This window comes from Macrobrachium rosenbergii, chromosome 37 (assembly GCF_040412425.1).
Source record: "Macrobrachium rosenbergii isolate ZJJX-2024 chromosome 37, ASM4041242v1, whole genome shotgun sequence".
NCBI classification, from domain to species: domain Eukaryota; kingdom Metazoa; phylum Arthropoda; class Malacostraca; order Decapoda; family Palaemonidae; genus Macrobrachium; species Macrobrachium rosenbergii.
In genome coordinates, this window is record NC_089777.1 from 37232492 (window position 1) to 37251877 (window position 19386).

At 45.2% G+C, this 19386-nt stretch overlaps 2 protein-coding genes across 3 annotated transcripts in view; one reads left to right on the forward strand and one right to left on the reverse strand.

The window, feature by feature from the left end:
- Positions 1-682, reverse strand: part of LOC136825492 (serine-rich adhesin for platelets-like) — a 72512-nt gene extending 71830 nt beyond the window's left edge. Inside the window, exon 1 of one of the 2 annotated variants that reach the window (XM_067082044.1) lies at positions 544-682. In XM_067082044.1, the coding sequence (XP_066938145.1) occupies positions 544-546 (3 nt within the window). In that variant the 5' untranslated portion in view covers positions 547-682. Of the gene's footprint in view, positions 1-318 lie in introns of both variants that reach the window. The other variant, XM_067082043.1, reaches the window with a different exon arrangement.
- A 137-nt stretch (positions 683-819) lies between these two features.
- On the forward strand, positions 820-17415 carry LOC136825493 (splicing factor YJU2). The gene is made up of 2 exons (XM_067082045.1): positions 820-979; positions 15386-17415. The coding sequence occupies exon 2, from the start codon at positions 15622-15624 to the stop codon at positions 16699-16701; it is 1080 nt and encodes a 359-aa protein (XP_066938146.1). The 5' UTR covers positions 820-979; positions 15386-15621; the 3' UTR covers positions 16702-17415.
- The last annotated feature ends 1971 nt before the right edge of the window (positions 17416-19386 follow it).

Genomic DNA, 19386 nt, shown 5'->3' on the forward strand with positions numbered 1-19386 from the left:
TTCCTACCCCTAGGCCTATATGAAAGAAAATGATTCGGGCTGTAGGCCTAGGCTAGGCTATTTCTGCGGCAACAATCAGCTAGTAAGTTGTCCTAACCTACCTGTAATTCTTTACCCCCAAATAGGCCTACTTGCTCAAAAATTCCAGACTCAACTAACGCTGCATGACCTGAAACACGTTTAAAAGCCTATACAGTACTACGACTAGGCTAGGGGCAGGCTCAGGTCCGCAAGGCTAGTAACGAGCCTAGTCCAACCTTACGGCTATCCAAACCCATCTCTCATTTCACACCACTTTTAAAATTAAATGAACGTTACCTTTCGACCGGGGACGGAAGCCATATTCTCCAGGATGCAGCCTCCGAGGGGCATTTATTGCACACAAAAATCGCAAAGATATCGACGTTTGTAAATCTAATGCCGGTACCGTAGATTTTAAGGAACCACCACTCTTCCACTGCGGCCTATTTCATAACAACATCATTCTGACATACTTCTACACTTCAGCTTCGATTCACTTCGCACAAATTGAACCTTCCTTACCATTGTAATAATATGAGGATGTGAGGAAGTTCGTTTCCCACCATAGTGACGCAGGAACCGTTGTTAATATACGTTTTGCCGCCGTTTGCGTTCTATCGCCATATTGGCGTGTGACCCATGCGCTACTGCAGATTGACCTCGTCCGAATACCGGGTCATTTAATTTTTAATTTGAATAACTTTACACTTGGAATAAAGCGATATTTTCGTAAAATAGATAAATAATCGGTACGCAGCTGGCACAACATACGGCTAGATCGCCGGGAAGCAACGGGATATCGACAAGAATGGAAGAGTTCCGCAAGAAACCGAAGGATGCGAACGCATGTAAACAGTGATGTCGAGGAGGATGTTGTTTACACTTAAAAGTGCCGAGGTTGTAGGAGAGTGTCACCTTCAGCACATTCTTTCAATTACGACACCATCGAATAGACGGTGTAAGAGGAAATGTTTTTCTAATAATCTCTGTATCAAATTTTGTGGCTTACAATATATCACAAAATTAGGTTTTTATTAGCTTAATGGCCACCTTTCTCTGACAAGGTTATGCTCACGGGTAGAATGTTATCTTTGCTTTTTATTGTTTTTTTTATTATTTCTAGGGTCCTATCCCACCGAAGGCTCCCTGCGAAATCCGCAAACTCATTACATCATAGACATAATGCATACACATCCTAAGATTTTATGTTTTATTAAACGGCGTACAGTACACCATATTGTCCAATCTACATTAGGCTATCATAGCCTAGGCTAGCACTCTGAAATGAGGGCCTTTCATTTTTTCTTGAACTACTTGATATTTTCAGCCCCCTGAATAATAAGTGGTAGCTTATTGGCGCCTATAGTCTTGGAGTGACGAAAGCAGCTAAAAGCCTAGGCTACATTTGAGTTGCATCTTGGCTTGAATAACTTGAGAAAATCTGTAGCCATTCTTGCGTTGATTCCATCCATTGCCAGTATTGTATTACATGAAGAAAGTCATTTAGATATTTTGGGTGCTGAGTCTTGATAGCTTGGAGAGTTAATACATATATTTTAAACATTGGAGCACCTGCAGTTTACGTTGACGCTGGTGTCGTCTGCCAGTTTTCTATTCGCGGAGGAATACCAACATACGAAATCAGTACTAAAAGGACGAAACCATAACTAACCAACCTAACCTAACCTAGTGCGGTGTGCCCTTACCTAGCTGGGGGCTTCACCCCCCTGGACCCCCTCCCAGCAAGATAGAGAACATGGCGTTTTGTGTGGAACTACTTACCCTGGCGGATTCCTTGGCGGACGGGACAAACGGCGTTACTTGGCGTCAACGTAAACTGCAAACTACCCTAAACATTATTCTAGCTTTGATAAGGAGCCAGTGCAATTTTGACAATGCATGTGTAATCTTGTCATGGTGTAACACCCCTTATTAATCTTGCTGCTCTGTTTAGTGTATTTTTTTAGCTTCCTAAGTTGCATCTTTGGCAAGATTATGATAGATAGACTTTCAATAGCTCACTCTGTTTATAGGTTTTTTTAGAGAACACTCATCAAGATATTGTTTAGGCTAACAAAGGCAATAAATTTAAGGTGATGGCCAGTAATTTGTATGCATTTTTTATTTGAGCACTACAAGACAAGTTGCGGCCTAGTAGTATGCCCAGGTCACATACGTTGTCAGCAATCAGAACTAAAATACTATTGATATTCAGCCGAAGGTCACCAAGGTCATTCATTTCTTAACACTGGTACACTATTTTTAGGTAAATTGTACATTTTGATTCATGCTTATCTGGACTAGCCTAATTCATGCTTATTTAAACTAGATAACCTGTAAGTTGTTTTCTTAGTCTTGAAAGCATTAATTTACATAGATCTAGGAGCCCTAGTTCTGTCTATCATTTAATTCATTATGCTAGCATAGGGATGTGGCTGCATGAATCCAAGCTCAAGTAATTCACAGATTCAAATAGGCTAAAATTTATAGTAATTTACTAGGCTTAGTAAAGTCAATAACTCAGCAGTGCCATTCTTGCCTGAATACTTTTAACAAATGAATGATGAAGATCTTTTCATTTTTGCCATATGGGCTTGAAGGGCAAATTAGTAGCAGGTTAATTGAGATACATGTTCTTAAGGGGCTGTGTAAGTAAAAAAAAAATGTGTGTGGTCTACCCTCAAGTCATCATGTGCCGCTAAGCCCTTGGTGTCTGGTGTTGTTAGGAAGCCTGCTCCTCCCAAACCCATACAAGGAACCCAATCTTCTCCCAGAACAGAGGGTGTTACTGAGGATGGTGATCCCTTCCTTCGCTGCCATGGGTAGGGGGTTACATGTCTTGCCACTGAGCAGTTTGGCAGAGTTGGGGGAAGAGCCCTGAGTAGTATCAGTCATTTGGGACAGATATGGGATTCCACTTAAGGGTTGTCATTCTCTTCTATCTCAAACACTGTTTCACTCATACTCTAGATTTGCTGTTTCTAACCTTGTCAGCAACGGTGAAGGAAAATGGTGCCATAGAGCACCAGTCTCTGTGGTTTTACACTTACTTTTTCCAGGTAGAGAAAGCAACTGGTGGCTGAAGACCAGTAATCAATCTCTCTTTGTTCAACAAGTCTGTCCTCCAGACTAGTTTCAAGGTGGAAACGGTGCATTCTGTACCAGATTCCATCAGAGAGGACATGTCCATGCTTTCAATAGATCTGAAGAATATGTACTTTCAGGTACCCATTCCTCAAGAATCTTGGAAGTTCTCCACTTTGTCTGCAGGAGGACTGTATCCCAGTTTAAGATTCTATGTTTTGGACTGGCAGCGTCCTCACGTGTGTTCATATGGGTTTTCAACTTAGTTTTGGCTTGAGCCCACTTAAGGGATATATGCTTGTTGCATTACTTGGACAACTGGTCAGTCCTGGCATCTTCTGAGGCACACTTCTCCAGGGCAGAGACCACTTTCTTTCCTTTTTCCACAAGTTAGGGATTGTAGTATTTGGGAGAAATTAGATCTCGTTTTCAAATACAGACAAAACATCTGATCCTGCTCACAGGCTCGGTATTGGTGACAGCCTTCCCTTCAGACTCTCAAGTGAACAAGTTGAGGGAGGTAAAGGTGCAGTTCCTGACCAGGCAGGAGGAACCAGCTTGGCTTTAGTTGGTGGTTCTCAGTCACCCGTCATCCATAAAGAAGTGCATGCCCTGTATGGCGGAGCCATCATTGGTCAACCCATTTTGATCTCCCTTTCAACTTGTACCTTTGCAGTCAGGATTTCAGGAAAGACCTAGCTAGGTGGAATGGTGACAGGAACTTTTTAATGGATGTTCCATTGAACTTCCCTCCCTTGGAAATGCTTCTGTTTTTAGCCTCATAGAAGGAGAGCTGGAGTATACACCTGAATGGTACATGTGTTTCAGGAGTGTGGTCAAAGAGACACCTGGTATGCTCATCAAAATTTTTTAACAAGCATTTCAGGACCAGTTGGTAGGTCTCTCAGTATGGCTGACTAAGTGACAACTAGACCATAGTGGCATGTCAACAAATGGGAAAGGAGAGCTTATCTTCCCTTGTCAGTTGGCATTGCAAATCCACGAGTGTATCATTGCAAGCCATTAGATGCTAAGAAAAAGGCCCCCTCTCTGATACCAGAGTGTTGATGCCTTATCAATAGTATAGGCAATCTCAGAGGGAGGTGTCCAGGAACACCCTTTCTTTCTGTCTTCATAAAGTGATCAAACAAATTTATGACTCAGAGAAGGATGTTGGTCTACCTACTTATCTGAAAACCCACAATGTCAGGGGCATGGGGTTTTCCCAAGCCTTTTGTAAGACCATGTTGGTGCATCAGGTAATAAGGGTTGGTGTCTATCAAAGACAACCTTTACCTAATTCTACCTGATAGTTGTCTCCCACACTTCCCTCGATACCTTCTCCTTTGGACCGTGGTGGCAGCTCCATAAGAAAAGTATCACCCCCAAGTGCTTTGTTTCAGTGCAAGTGTGAGGCTGTAAATGTGAAGTGACTGGGCCCACCATCTTCCCTAATTCCTCCTTTCAGATCAGAATCTAGGCTGAAATATTTGCCCAGATACAGGTGACTACATTTTGATCGTCCATTCTTTGGTTAGATCCCAAGGTGTCTCCCTCTCCTTGAAGTAGTGTTTTTTTTTTTTTTAACCTATTGCTTGGTATTAGCCAGAAATTAGCTACCTACCCATTTGAATTACTTTAAGGGAGATTTCATGAGTCTCCAAATATTTTGCTTACTTTGGAGAGTCCTCTTCCTGGGTCAGAGACTCACTCATACCCAGGACCCTACCAGTCTGTTAACCTATTTGCCAGGGTGCGTAGGTGATTATGGGAGTCATTACATCCCCTGCTTGCATGTGCAGTTGTGTGCATGACATCTTTTGGTAGGATTTAATTCCAGTCAGTTGTCAGAGAAGATCTTACCAAAGGAGCATACATGGACTGGACATGGCAGTGGTTTGTGTATGTAAGAAAAATAGAATTTACTTTTCATATAAGTAACTTACCAAGTAATTACATGGCACACAGCAGCTTAAATTTTGAAATTCATGGTAGTGCTTCTATTGTTTTAGTGTAGGTGACTAGCCCCGCCCACTTTCAAGGAAGAATAGGTACAACACAGCTGAAGAGCTCAATTCGTTTCTGCCGGTTAACGACTGAACTTCAGTTGTATGAGCAGCTTGTTTTGGATTTTTGTTGCCGGATGGTTGTATTTGATCTCCATTTTGGTGAAGTATTCATACTTTTGGTACCCTTTGCACTATTTATAGATAGTTTAGGGTTGTTTGGACATTTTTTCACTGATTAAGACATTTATTCATGGACTATGTCTGACTAGTTCATCTAGTATTTGTATTTGCAGCAAGGGCTGCAAGACTAACCTGACAAAAGCTCTTACAAGTCACATACCATCGGTAGTACTTGTAGGGGACAGATTTGCACAATTGATTTGACTTGTGATGAATGCAGGGACTGGGACCGTGGAAAATGGAAGTTGTTAAAAGCTTATTTAGACCAGCTTAAGAGAGACAAGAAAAGAAAGGCGGCTGTGAGAGCCGAAGCTAGGAATTTAGCCAGCTTAAAGTACTCCTAAATTGGGTGTAGCTGATTTGCCTGTTTTGTCTTCTGTAACTACCTTTTCTCCCATAACCAGTCCTCCGACTGTTCCACCTACCCCTTTACCTGGCTCCCATGCTTCTGACTCCAATCCCATTGCCATTCTCAAAGCCCATTTTGACCAGAAATTCAGTCTCACTGTAAATACTGTGGCCCAGTTAGGGGCATTCATTAAGGTACTCATGGACAAAGTAAGTGAGAAAGGTGCAAGTGCATTGTCAGTGGAGAAGGTGGCTGTTCGTCTCGCCAACACTCCTAGACGAAGGTCCCTGTCAGACTCCCCTAAACCTGGGAGGAGGCATACTCAAAGTCCAAGGGAGGTCGGTGGGGTTTGCCCATGGGTAGTTGCCCTGTTGTCCGGTCCCAGCCATTGGAAAGGTATCCAAAAGGATGTGCATTAGTTGTCCTCTAGTGCTTCGGATTCCAGTCAGGACAGGAGGCGCCGGTGGAGCTTTCCTGATGTGTCTCGGCCTTTAAAGAGGCGCATAGCAGTTGCAGATCACTCTTCTCCATTCCTCTGTAAGCAGTTCAAGGAACCTGAGCATAGCCCCCAGCCTTCATGTAGCTACTGGGACAGTCTGGAACACTTTTCCCCTGAGCGCCCAGTTGAAGAGCGCCATTTTTTGGCGCCAAAGCACCTATCCAGTTCCTGGAAGCTTCCATCGTCTTCTTCTAAGCACCCGCTGTATTGCTCTCTGGCGTCAGACCCTCAGGCATGGGCAACGGATGCGATGCTTCAGGATTAGTCACACCTGGAAATGTATGCCTTCCCTCCATTCATTCTAGTAAGAGACATGATCAACAAATTCAAGACTTCTCATCACGCATCAGTGATCCCAGGAGTTCCTTTTTGGCCTGGAAAGGAGTGGTTTCCAGACCTTCTGGAACTTCTGTCGGACTTTCCGCGGCTCCTTCCACAGAGGAAAGATCTGCTCTGACAACCTCGCTTCAACAGATATCATCAGGGTTTGTCCACTCTCGCTGTAACAGAGATGCCGTGGGGTGCTGTTGCCTAGATCCTACAGGTTCTTCTGGTCACTGCATCCTCGTCACTTTTTCAGCATGCTGGGCACCAGCTTGAAAAGTCCCAATATTCTGGGTTAATTCAGGATTAAGCTGGTCCAAGAGTCCTCTAGAATTTTTGAGTAAGCTCACAAACAAGGTTTGTTCGGTCTTGGTGGAGAGAATTGCATTAATCTCGGGTAAAATGTGGTTTGCTATTGTGGTAGTTATGCCATGAATATTAAAGTGGAAAAGAAATGTATTTTCTCTAAAAAAAACTTATTTTAATGTAGGGGCGGATTATTATGCCAGTGAAATCCTTCTGTAAAAAGAAAGTTCTTTATTATACAAAAGACAAAAGTTAGTGAGCATTTATCTAGAACATTTGATAAACTCAATCAAAATAGACAATGTTGTGGCACCACAAACATGCTATTTCGAAAAATGTTTTACTTTAATCGTCTGGAGAATCGTAACACTTTACACAGAACAAAAAATAACTCAATGTGCCTAACAGAAACTATATTCCATCATTATTGACTGAAATTTGTTCCCAGGACAAAACTACTGAAATCGAATGCGGTCCAGGGGTACAAAATATAACGATGAGAATTAAGTCAATCAATGCTACAGTCTTCACTAAAATGTCTATTCACAAGCATCTCATAGTAAGATAAACATATCTAAAGTTTGTGTGAAGGTTCATTCACTTCATTATGGGACAATGTTTTGGGCACCATTAATTTGTTCTCATACGTTCTACGGTTAAAGATTATTGGTTACTCTTGGGAAGCTCTCAGTCAAGAAATTAATTGGGAAAATCACTTACAAAGCTCACCATTAAGAAGCTTACCTGAATGGCAAGCTTCTACATCTGTGGGGAAGAAATGAATAACAGTATGTAGTGGAAAGAAATAGTGACACATTAGCAACAAAAATTAAAAATCATACAAAAAATAAAAAATTCCTGAAAATTTTTTACAAAAATTTGTGTCATTACATCGCTCTGACAGGCTTCAAACTGTCAGGAAGCTTGTCATAGCGAAACGATTTTCAAGCGAAGCTGCAAATGCTATCGCAAAATATAGACGCGAGTCTCCTTCAAGGCTCTACCAGGCTTGTAAAGTCACCAATTCGGCGCCAGGATAGTGTTTCGGCGGCGCCATTAATTAAGTCTCCGCTGAGCTTGTTTTCTTTGGTGACTTCCCGTTTTCTTCAAGCTCAATTAGTCACGCCTAAAACGTGCCAGGTCACGCATTTTAATCATTTTTACTTTATGGTATTTATACAGAATGTCACACATTGTGTATCACATGTTTCTTCATTCACAGGCATCAAGACTGTATCTATATTGTAGCTCTGTATATTTTGTATTGTAATTTGTACTCGTTCACTGCATATTATTGTTTATTGTTTCGACCTCAGGTCACAGTCAATTCCATTGTCTCTCACGGCCCGGCGTCAGTCGGCCGCAATATAAGCCGCCTGAATCTGTAATAAAGCAGCAGTAACCTTTACCTGCTCGTTTCTTTGACACCTTACAGTGGTGACCCCCGGAGTATCCCGGAGCCATTAGCGGACTCACACGGCGACTCAGTCTTGGCTCCAGGATTTCTCCAAAAACGCTCTTAGCGGCCTAAACACGGCGCTGTAACCAGCGTTTGAGCGTGCTGACTCTCGTCGGCGTACCCCACCAGCGTCACTAGCGGAACCACACGGCGCACGAAAGTGCGTACTGACGCGAGTACCCCACTCCAGTAAGGGGTCAAAGGAGCGAGCATGGACGCGGATATCCCCTCCTTCATGCAGTTAAACGCGGACCCCGCGGACTCCGAGGTTTACCTACCTCCCATCACAGCCGCGCCCGCCCCCGCATCGAGGCCCTCCCGCAACTCCACACCAGCGCCCCGAACACACGACGGCCGGGCAACACAATCGCGGGCCGCCCTCACTGTAAAGCTGCCGCCGTTTACGCAGGGGAACCCATCGAGGTGGCTGCGCAGGGTGGAGAGCCACTTCAGAATCGCGGACCTCACGGACGAAATCCTACAGGCCGACACAGTGCTCAACGCCCTTCCGGAGGACGTGTACAACAAACTCATCTCGCTGGTACCCAAACACTCACCCTCACATACAGCACCACAAAAAGTTCCTCCTCGAAGCTTGCTCCTGCCCATCGCCGAGCGGGCCGCCCGTGCTATCGACCTTGCCAATAATCCACGCCACGACCTCAATCCAAGAGACGCTTGGGGCATGGTCGAGATCTCCTGTCAACACCTGTCTTGGGTGGCACAAACAAGCGGCAGGAGATAAGCTTCATACGGGAAATCTTCCTTCGCCAACTCCTCCCGGAAGTACGCAACCAGATCGCTCACCCCTACACCATGCCTGTCGAGGACCTCATAGAGGCGGCACAACACCTCACAGACTCCGTCAAGGCTTCACAGCGGCTAAAACCGGCCACACAGCCGGTCAGCTCTGGCCCAGCCTGAAGAGGACGTGAGCAGCCCGTCAACGCCATCGCCAACAGACGCCCACCGAACCACAGCAGACGGTGGTCCCCGGCTTCTGTCGCTACCACAAGTGGTTCGGAAAGGACGCCCGAAACTGCCTGCCGCCCTGCTCGTTCAACCGTTCAAAAAACGGGGGTGGCGCGCCAGCAGGACAGGCCGCCATGGCAGCCGAAGAACCCAGGGCCTCAAAAACAGTAGGTTTTTACGTCCGCGACACCGTCTCCGGCAGGATGATGCTGGTCGACACAGGAGCCTTTAAGTCGGTCTTCCCAGCATCCAGAGAGGACCGCAACCAGACACCAGACCCGCCGCCTTCCTGACGGCCGCCAACGAACCCCATCCTCTCCCACGGCACCAGGCTCCTGTCGATCTCCATCCTTGGCCAGAGTTACTCCTGGGACTTCATCGTCGCGGACGAGGAACCCCACTCCTGGGGCCGATTTTCTGGCGCACTTCGGCCTGCTAGTCGACGTGGGGCGCAAGCGCCTCCTCGATACCGACTCCTGCCGGTCTCTCCGTTAACGGCGGGACCCAGACCCACCATCAGCGCCGTCGCCCCCACCAGTATGCACACCTTCTGTCGGAGTTCCCTGAGGTGTTTAAGCCCGAGCCGCCAAGTCCCGGGGCCCCAGCCAAGCACGGCATATACCACCATATAGTGACTAAAGGGCCCCGACACATGCAGTTCCGCAGGCTTCCCCTCAGCGCCTTCAGGAGGCGAAAAAAGCATTCGCGGAGATGGAACGGATGGGCATCTGCAGGAAAGCCTCCAGTCCATGGGCCTCCCCCTCCACATGGTGCAGAAACCGGACGGCTCCTGGAGACCCTGCGGCGACTACAGGCGGCTCAACATTGCAACGGAGCCCGACCACTACCCTCTGCCCAATATGCAAGACCTCACGGCCTCCTTTCACGGGCCAAAATATTCACTAAATTGGACCTTCTTAAATCTTATTTCCAGGTACCTGTTGCGCCAGAGGACATACCAAAGACAGCCATCATCACGCCCTTCGGGTCCTATGTGTTCGCCTTCTCCACCTTCGGGCTGAGGAACGCCGGGGCCACCTTCCAGCGGCTCATGGACAGCATCCTGGGGACCTAAAATTCTGCGTCTGCTCATCGACGACATTCTCATATTTTCCAGGTCTGGCGAACACCAGAGGCACATCAAAGCAGTCCTCCAGCGCCTCCAAGAAAACGGCCTCGTCGTCCGTTTTGACAAGTGCCGCCGGCGCCCAGAAAGCAGAATTCCTGGGTCACGAGGTGTCTCCGACAGGCGCCCGCCCTCTTACATCGAAAGTGGCAGTGAGCCAAGTTCCCGACACCCACCTCCATCAAGGCCGCCCAGGAGTTCCTTGGGATGGTAAACTTCTACAGGCGGTTCATCCCGGGATCGCGCACACCACGGCCCCTGACGGAAGTCCTAAAGGTCAACCAAGTCCCTGTCTTGGGGACCCAGCCAGCAGCAGGCCTTTTCCCTGACGTAAGCGCCCTCACCAAGGCAACCGCCTTGGCACACCAGGATCCCAAGGCTCCCCTCCAGCTGACGACAGACGCCAGTAACGTTGCCTGCGGTGCTGTTCTGGAGCAAATCATCAACGGCGCCCCAGCCCATCGCCTTCTTCAGCAAGAAGTTCAGTCCCGCAGAGTCCCGCTACAGCACCTTCGACAGGGAACTCTGGCGCGATGTACCGCGCAGTTCGGCACTTCAAGTTCCTCCTGGAGGACGCCCTTCACAGTCTTCACAGACCACCAGCCACTGGTTCACGCCTTCACGAAGCAGGGGACGCATGGTCTTCCAGACAGCAGCGCCACCTCTCAGCCATAGCCGAATTTACCTGTTCCGTCAGGTACCTCCCGCAAGAAAAATCCGTAGCAGACGCCCTCTCCAGAGTCGAGTTGAACGCAGTGCAGCTTGGTGTAGATTACCAGGACCTTGCCAGAGAACAGGCCGCTGACCCAGAAACCCCAGCATACCGCACCGCCATCACATCCCTCAAGTGGCGGGACGTGACCCTCGCCCCGAGGCCCCAGCCTGCTCTGTGACATCAGCACAGGCCAGCCCCGCCTTGGTTCCAGCCTCACGCCGCGCCAGGTATTCGACATCATTCACGGCCTCTCACCCCTCCGCAGGGACCACGGCCAAACTGCTTTCAAAAAGTTCGTCTGGCACGGGTGCAAAAGGACGCCACAGCCTGGGCAAAACAGTGCCTGCAGTGCCAGACCAGTAAGGTGGGTCGTCACACGCAGTCGGGGTAGGCGAAAGTTCCCCACAGCCAGGGCGCCGCCGCCACATCCACATCGGCGTCGTCGGGCCCTTCCCCATCAGGCGGATCCAGATACCTCCTCACGGTGGTAGACCGTTCGACGAGGTGGCCCGGCCACGCCCATGCAAGAAGCCACCGCCAGCGGCGTGCGCCGAGGCCCTGCTCTCCAGTTGGGTTAGCCGCTTCGGCGCCCGGACCACATCACAACCGACAGGAGCCCCGCTTTCCTCTCCGAGCTGTGGTCTGCCCTGGCTCAACTGCTGGGAACCACGCACCACACCACCACAGCGTACAACCCAGCGCCAACGGCCTGGTTGAACAGTTCCACAGGTCCCAAAGTCATCCTCATGGCCCGCTGCACCGCCGAGGACTGGAAACATCAGCTGCCGTGGGTCCTCCTCGGGTTGAGGACCGCCCCAGAGCCGAGCGGCACCCCATCCGCAGCTGAACAAACCTATGGGGAACCCCTCGTGGTGCCGGAGAGCTCGTGACGGATGATCGCCACTCCCCATCTCTGCAGAGGCTCCGCGACGTGGCCGGCAAGTTCGCCCCTTGCAGGCGCTCATACATCGACAGAGCAACCACCTTCGTGCCGCCACAGCTGTCATCCGCCACCCACGTCTTCGTCAGAGTCGACGCCGTCCGTCCACCACTAACTAAGCCCTACAGGGGACCCTTCCGCGTGCTGGAGCGGAACAGCAAGGCGTTCCGGCTGGCACTCCCAGGCAAGAACGACTGGGTTTCCATAGACCGGCTAAAGCCCGCCTTCCTGTCGGAGAGTCCCGGCAGCAACGCAGCACCCCTTCCGCCCAAACGCACTCCAGCACGCCTCACCCCGCGCAGGCGCCGCCCCAGGAAGGGACCGCCCAAACAGCAGCCTCACAGGCGGGAGGCCCTCAGTTATCTTCAAGGAGCCGCGGCACCCTTCAGCGCCCCACCAGGTACAGGGATTAATCAGACGCGCCCCTCGTCTTGGGAGTATTTGTAAAGTCACCAATTCGGCGCCAGGATAGTGTTTCGCGGCGCCATTAATTAAGTCTCCGCTGAGCTTGTTTTCTTTGGTGACTTCCCGTTTTCTTCAAGCTCAATTAGTCACGCCTAAAAACGTGCCAGGTCACGATTTTAATCATTTTTACTTTATGGTATTTATACTGAATGTCACACATTGTGTATCACATGTTTCTTCATTCACAGGCATCAAGACTGTATCTATATTGTAGCTCTGTATATTTTGTATTGTAATTTGTACTCGTTCACTGCATATTATTGTTTATTGTTTGACCTCAGGTCACAGTCAATTCCATTGTCTCTCACGGCCCGGCGTCAGTCGGCCTTAATATATGTCGCCTGAATCTGTAATAAAGCAGCAGTAACCTTTACCTGCTCGTTTCTTTGACACCTTACAGGCTAAGTCGGCAGTTTTTAGGAGGTAAAGAATGTAACATCTCTTCTTTACTCTGTAGTCCATCCAGCGGAATTTTTACTTTACCTAAGATCTTCGAGAGGCCTATCGATGCTACAATAAAGGGTTACACATCCATTCTGAACTCAGTGTTCAAGCATTTAGGTGTGAACATTCCCTCAGACCCGGACATTTCAGGCTTAGTCAAGTCTTTTGACACCAGGAAACGGAAGTCTCAGCAGCCAGTGTCTTGGAACCTAGATGTGGTCCTGCATTGGTTGTCAGGCCCTCCTTTTGAACCTATGCATGCGTCCTCCTTTAGGGGTCTGTCTAGAAAGACACTTTTCTTAATCTCTTTAGCAGCAGCAAAAAGGGTCAGCAAGTTGCAATCTCTGGACAAACAAGTTGGTTTTGTGCAAGAGACAGCTATTTGCTCATATATTTTAGGCTGCTTAGCCAAAAATGAGAACCCATCTAACCCCTGGCCTTGTTCTTTTTCCGCCCAGAATCTTGCAGAACTGGTGGGACCTTTGGAACAAGAGAGAGTATTGTGCCTAGAGTATTGAGGTACTACCTCGAGAGAACCAAGAATATCAGAGGGGATTCTAGTAACCTCTGGTGTTCTGTCAAGAACCCTTTACATCCTCTCTCCAAGAATGCTATCTCTGTCTTTTTGAGAGACATTATTATAGAGTCTCACTTGGGAATTCAGGAGAATAATTTACCTTTGTTAAAGGTAAAAGCACATGAGGTACAGGCAGTAGCCACTTTGTTGGCTTTTAAACGCAACCTCTCTCTAATTACCATAATCCAGTCGACTTATTGGGAGTGTTGCTCAATCTTCACCAACCATTATTTATATGACATCGAAACTGTGTTCGAGGACTACAGCATGCTGGGTCCGTTCTCCGCGGCTGGCATGGCACTAGGGAATGAAGGGTAGGAGTGATCCTTCTATTTCTCTATCTCCTAGCCTTGATCAGGGTTGTTGAGTTTTTGGGAAGCTGGGGATACTTAGTACAGGCAGACCCCGGTTAACGGCGGGCTCGGTTAACAGCGATCCGGTTTTATGGGGCTTGTCTAGCGACGAAAATCGGTAATTTTCGGTGCTGAAAATTGCAGATTTCCGCTTATCGGCGCCGATACATACCTAACAGAGGCGCCGATAACCAAAATTCAGCGCTTTTTGGTGCTGATAACCAAAAATCAGCGCTTTTTGGCGCTGATAACCAAAAATCGGCGCTTTTTGGCGCCGATAACCCTGAAAATCGCAGAAAAAATGCCAAAATCGCCAATTTTCGGTTAGAGGCGATTTTCAGTTATCATCACACCCTCAGAAACGGAACCCCGCAGATAACCGGGGACTGCCTATACCTGGAATACCCTCCGATCTTCGTTTTTAATGGATAGATATTATATGTTTTTCAAATGGTGGACAGGTAACTTAGTTTTATGGTCGTGTGCTAGCTGATGTCTATTTTTCGCCCAGGGCAAGGGCAATCGTTTTGTTTGAGCTCTGTTGAGTCATAGAACTACTCCCTGACCACAAAGCTTCCACTGAAGTAGGGGCAATCCTGACACTACCAGTCATGTCCCTACGGGTCAAGATGAGCAACGACCAAGAGGCAGTTTCTTCCTGCTCTTGCTCTCTCCCTAGGTAAGGTTACAACAAGCATTACCACAATGCTAGCCTTTTTTTCTATTTCAAATGCATTCCTTTATAATGTTTTTCGAGTAGTACATGTCCATTCTTCCCACCTCCTATCAGTGTGGGATTCAGCTGTGTAATTACAGTGCTTGGTAAGTTTCATATATAAAAATGACATTTTTATAATAAAATAGGTTTTTATATATACAGTACTTCCCAAGTAATTACATGAACAGAGCCCGTCCCGCCCCCCGCACATGGGCACATGGACATAGAGCATAAACGAACAGAGCTCTTCAGCTACGTTGTACCTATTCTTCCCCGAAAGTGGGCGGGGCACTTACCTGCACCAAAACAAAAGAGCACTACCATGAATTTTCAGTTCTTAAGGTGCTGTTTAAAATAGAAACTATAGCTACGTAATTACTTGGTAAGTACATATAAAACTTTATTTTATTATAAAAATGTCATATTTGTTATTTTTGTAATTTTCATAATTCTTCATATGGTACAAGCTCCTGTTTACATTTAGAACATTCCTTTTTGAGAAGTATATGGGATGCTCTGAACATGCATAGTATATTTTAAAGGTATTAACTAAATCATTATATGGTGGATATATTTTTGTAATATCACAACTACATTCTGTATTTTTGTACTGCCAGACTATAAAGGTGGATTCTCATTATTATTAGGATTGATAAATAGTTTAGCCAGACCACTAATTTGACAATAGTAATTATCATAGAGTGGCCCAAAGGGTTGTTTATAATAAATATACTTAGATTCTATTTAATACTTGTTACAATGGTGGTGGAAGAGCCTGTTATAAATATAAACATTTATCATGAATTTTCATTTATTTATTGTGATTTTTCATTCTTTTCATTAGGAACTATAAAGAGCCAAAACAGGAAATCTTCAGAAGCATCACAGACATCAAGTATTGAAGAACAAAATCAAGCTCCACTACAGATGGTGTGTGTCATTGAAGATCACATGGTGAACTGTATGGGTAAAAATACTGTGACAGTTGTTTAGGATTTCCTCAGAAATTTTAGTTGCTTTTGAAAGACGGGAGGTTAAAGGATTACAGTTTTGGGTTGAGTCTCTTCCCTGTAGTACAAAATGTCAGAACGGAAAGTTTTAAACAAGTATTATCCTCCTGATTTTGACCCTTCAAAGATCCCCAGGGCAAGATGCCCAAGAAACAGACAATTTACTGTCCGTTTGATGGTTCCATGTAATATCAAGTGTCATACGTGTGGGGAATATATTGCCAAAGGAAAAAAATTCAATGCACGGAAAGAAGACGTGGAAGACATGACTTACCTAGGAGTTCGTATATACAGGTTTTACATAAAATGCCCTGGTTGTCTGGCAGAGATTTCCTTCAGAACAGACCCAGAAAGTACCGATTATGTCATTGAAGCAGGTGCCCACAGAAATTTTCAGGCACTGAAATTGGCTGAAGAGCAGGCAGCTAGGGAAGAAAGAGAAGCCAAAGAAGAAATAGAGTCCAACCCAATGTTACTGTTGGAAAATCGCACACAGCAATCCCAGTATGAAATGGAAGTTCTCGAGTCTTTGGAGGATCTTCGTGACATGAATGAGCGTCATGCTGGCATCGATTTAGCGAAGATTACTGAAAAATATGAAGAGGAAAGAAAGATGACACAAGAACAACGTGAAGAAGCTGAGAGATTGGAGGCATTGAAAGCCTTGGGTTATAAAATGATAGAAGGACAGATGGTTAAGCAAGTTGCACCTGAGGATTTGTTAGAAAGCCAACCCTCAAAAAAATTTAAACCATTAGTTCAAAATACTGCCAAGACACATCAGATAACACCAGCTGACAAACATATAGATGTCCCCAGAAAGAATACAATGAAGTCAAAACTTACAGGATTGATTAAAGTAAAGGGTGATAAAAATTCCAGCAAAGGTGAGAAGAGCAATGAAAATACAGGGATTAACTCTGAAATCACAAAAGATGACAAAAGTAAGGAATTGGCAAAAAGCAATTCGTCAGATTTACCAGAGCCACAGGTAGGTTCAACTCTCTCCTCAAAATCTGTTGCAACTCTTTTATCAAGTAAAGCCACCACTACAAAACCACCCAGTGGAGTTGATGCACCAAAGGCATTAAATGGGCTTTCCTTTTTAGGGGCATATTCTGATTCAGAATCTGGGGAAGAGAGTAACTGAGTGTGATGTAAAGGTGACTTGTTTTATATTCATAGAACCCTGTACATGTTAGTGTTAGAAAGCAGAGATAAGTGACTTGTTTGTGTCAGTTAGTTCTGGCATTGCTCTTTATTTACTTTACCATCATCCTTATTGCCTTCAGTGCTACACGACTCAAAGGGCCTCTGTGAAATTCTACCACTCGTGTCTTTCTTGTGCTTCATCTTCCACGAATCCCCACTCATCTCCATCTTTCCTTCTCATAATTCTTATCTAAGTAGATTAGGGTCTTCCGACTCTTCTGGTGCCTATAGGAGCCCAGCTGACATTACCATATATTATTCTCCCAAGTGTTCATGGGACATGTCCAAACCATGTCCATCTTCTTTTCATCATTTTCTACATATGGATCTTCAGTTGGTTCTCTTTTGGCATAATTTCTGATTCTTCCCTGGAATTTAACACCTAATATTCTTTTTAAAGCTTTATTTGCAAATCAGCAAAATCTTTGATATATAGTTTCATTGACATATGATTCATGTACATAAAGCAGTAGAGATTGCAAAAGACATCTTATTTTACTTTTGTATGCAGTTTCAGTCTACTTGGTTTCCAAACCCTATTCAGTCTGCCCATTCTTTGATTTGGTTTGCCTTTTTAAGGTTCACTGAACTCCAGCTCGAGAGATCCTGTACTGGATATCATTGTTTTCTGTAAGTAACTTACTAAGTAATTACATAGCTATAGTTTCCACTTGAACGACAGCTTAGATTGAAAATTTTACGGGTAGCACTTTAATATAGTTTGTGTAGGTGATCAGCCTGTCCCACGAACAGAATATTGGAACGACCTAGCAAAAAATTCTCTTTCGTTTCCTGCCGTCAGTGGTGGCAACACCTGGTCTGGCGGCAGCTTTTTTCGTTATTTAACGTTTATGATTCTTTAAATCCACCATCAGAACGCGTATATTGAAGCCTTCAAACTGAAATCTTTCAGGATGAGTTTTTTCGTATTTTGTTTTACTGTACATTGATTCAGTCATCATTGAGCCGCCGTTAATGACGCCATTTGCATTTATGGCTTGTTTACTGGTTAAGCTTCTGATGGCACTGATGATAGTTTTGCCTTAAAAGTAATTCTCGGATGTTACGACATTCCATTATAAAAGTAAATTGTATGTTACGCATTTTCATTAAGCCATGACTTTGGCAATTTATGAATTGTTTTCCAGCTATAATAGTTTTGTTTTTAAAAGTAATTCTCAAGTGTTACAACACTCCATTATCAAGTACAGTAATTGGTCTAGACACTCCATTATAAAATAATTGGTCTGTGTTAGGCTTTTCATTAGGCATAACCTTTGCAAGTAATGAATTGTTTTACGGCCTTAATCTACGAGTGAGCCGTAGATAATAATTTTGCCTTAAAAGTAATTCTTGTATGTTATGGCATTCCATTATAAAGTAATCGGTGTATGTCATGCCTTTTCATTAGGCATTAGCTTTTGCAATTCAGGAATTGTTTACCGACCATAGGCTGCTGGCGAAACGCCAATAATGGTTTTGCCTTAAAGTAATTTTCAGATGTTACTACATTGCATAATTATCTTTCATTAGCCATAATTTTGACAATTTATGATTTTTTTTCGGCCATATGCTTTGCGCAAGCCACCGATAATTGCATTAAAAGTAGTTCAAGGGTATTTTGCCATTTCATTAGGACTAACTTTTGCAATTATAGTATGATTTATTTACCAGACCTATGCTTCCTGGAAGCCTCCTGTAGTTAAATGTTTAACATAACTGTTACAACTTCCTTTGCAGAACTGAAAGTGTTAGGCAGAAAGTAGTAAGGAGAGATTTAGGGTTTCTGGTGACGGCTACAAGTTGACGTCTTCAACAGCCAAGAACCAGCTTATGCTATGAACCTTCTAGCTTGCTGGCACTGATTTCGCCCCCAGCACCCTCCTCATGCTCTTGGTGCCAGCGCTAGCACCCTGGCGCCAATTCTCTCTTACTAGCCGTCTTACCACTTGCTCATGCACCTGGCTCCCTTGCTTCCCTTTCCATACCCATGCCAGTCTTGTGTCTTGGTTAACAGATGTTACCCTTGTTATAGTGAAGTGTAGTGAAGTGGAGGAGGTGACTACTCGTCCCATGATGCTCCTAAACAGAAGGTCCCTGTCAAACTCCCCACGTTTCTTGGCTGGAAGCAAACTGGAAGCACTATTGCCATATTTTTCTAGTGGAATTATCATACTCAGGCCTCAAAACTATCGTTTTTTTAATAGAATTATCGTGTGAATTATCGTATTTATGATATAATTATCATACGCTTCCCTACTGATATGTTATACAGCAGAAAGGTATAAAACATTTTCTAGTGCTAATTTAGGCACTTACTATTGTACATACCAGTAAGACATGTCATGATGATACCCAATAAATTTATTGCATAAAAGCTGCACCTGAAAAGTTCTTGTAATTAAAATAATAAATACTTTAAGATGAAGCCTATGCAAAATAGAAGGAATACAGCAGTAATTCATTCATGGGATCTTCTTAATTTATTCAAAACAAAACATTATATAATTAATTTCCACTCCTGAATACAAAATGTTCTTGAAGACAATATAATTATCCAAAATTTAAGGTAAAAGATACAAAAATTGCAATAAAAAAAGGGAGGGAAATATTAATTCTTCAC

Excerpts from the sequence above, each read along its gene's own strand:
- LOC136825493 (XM_067082045.1), top strand. The coding sequence starts at position 15,622 with ATGTCAGAACGGAAAGTTTTAAACAAGTATTATCCTCCTGATTTTGAC.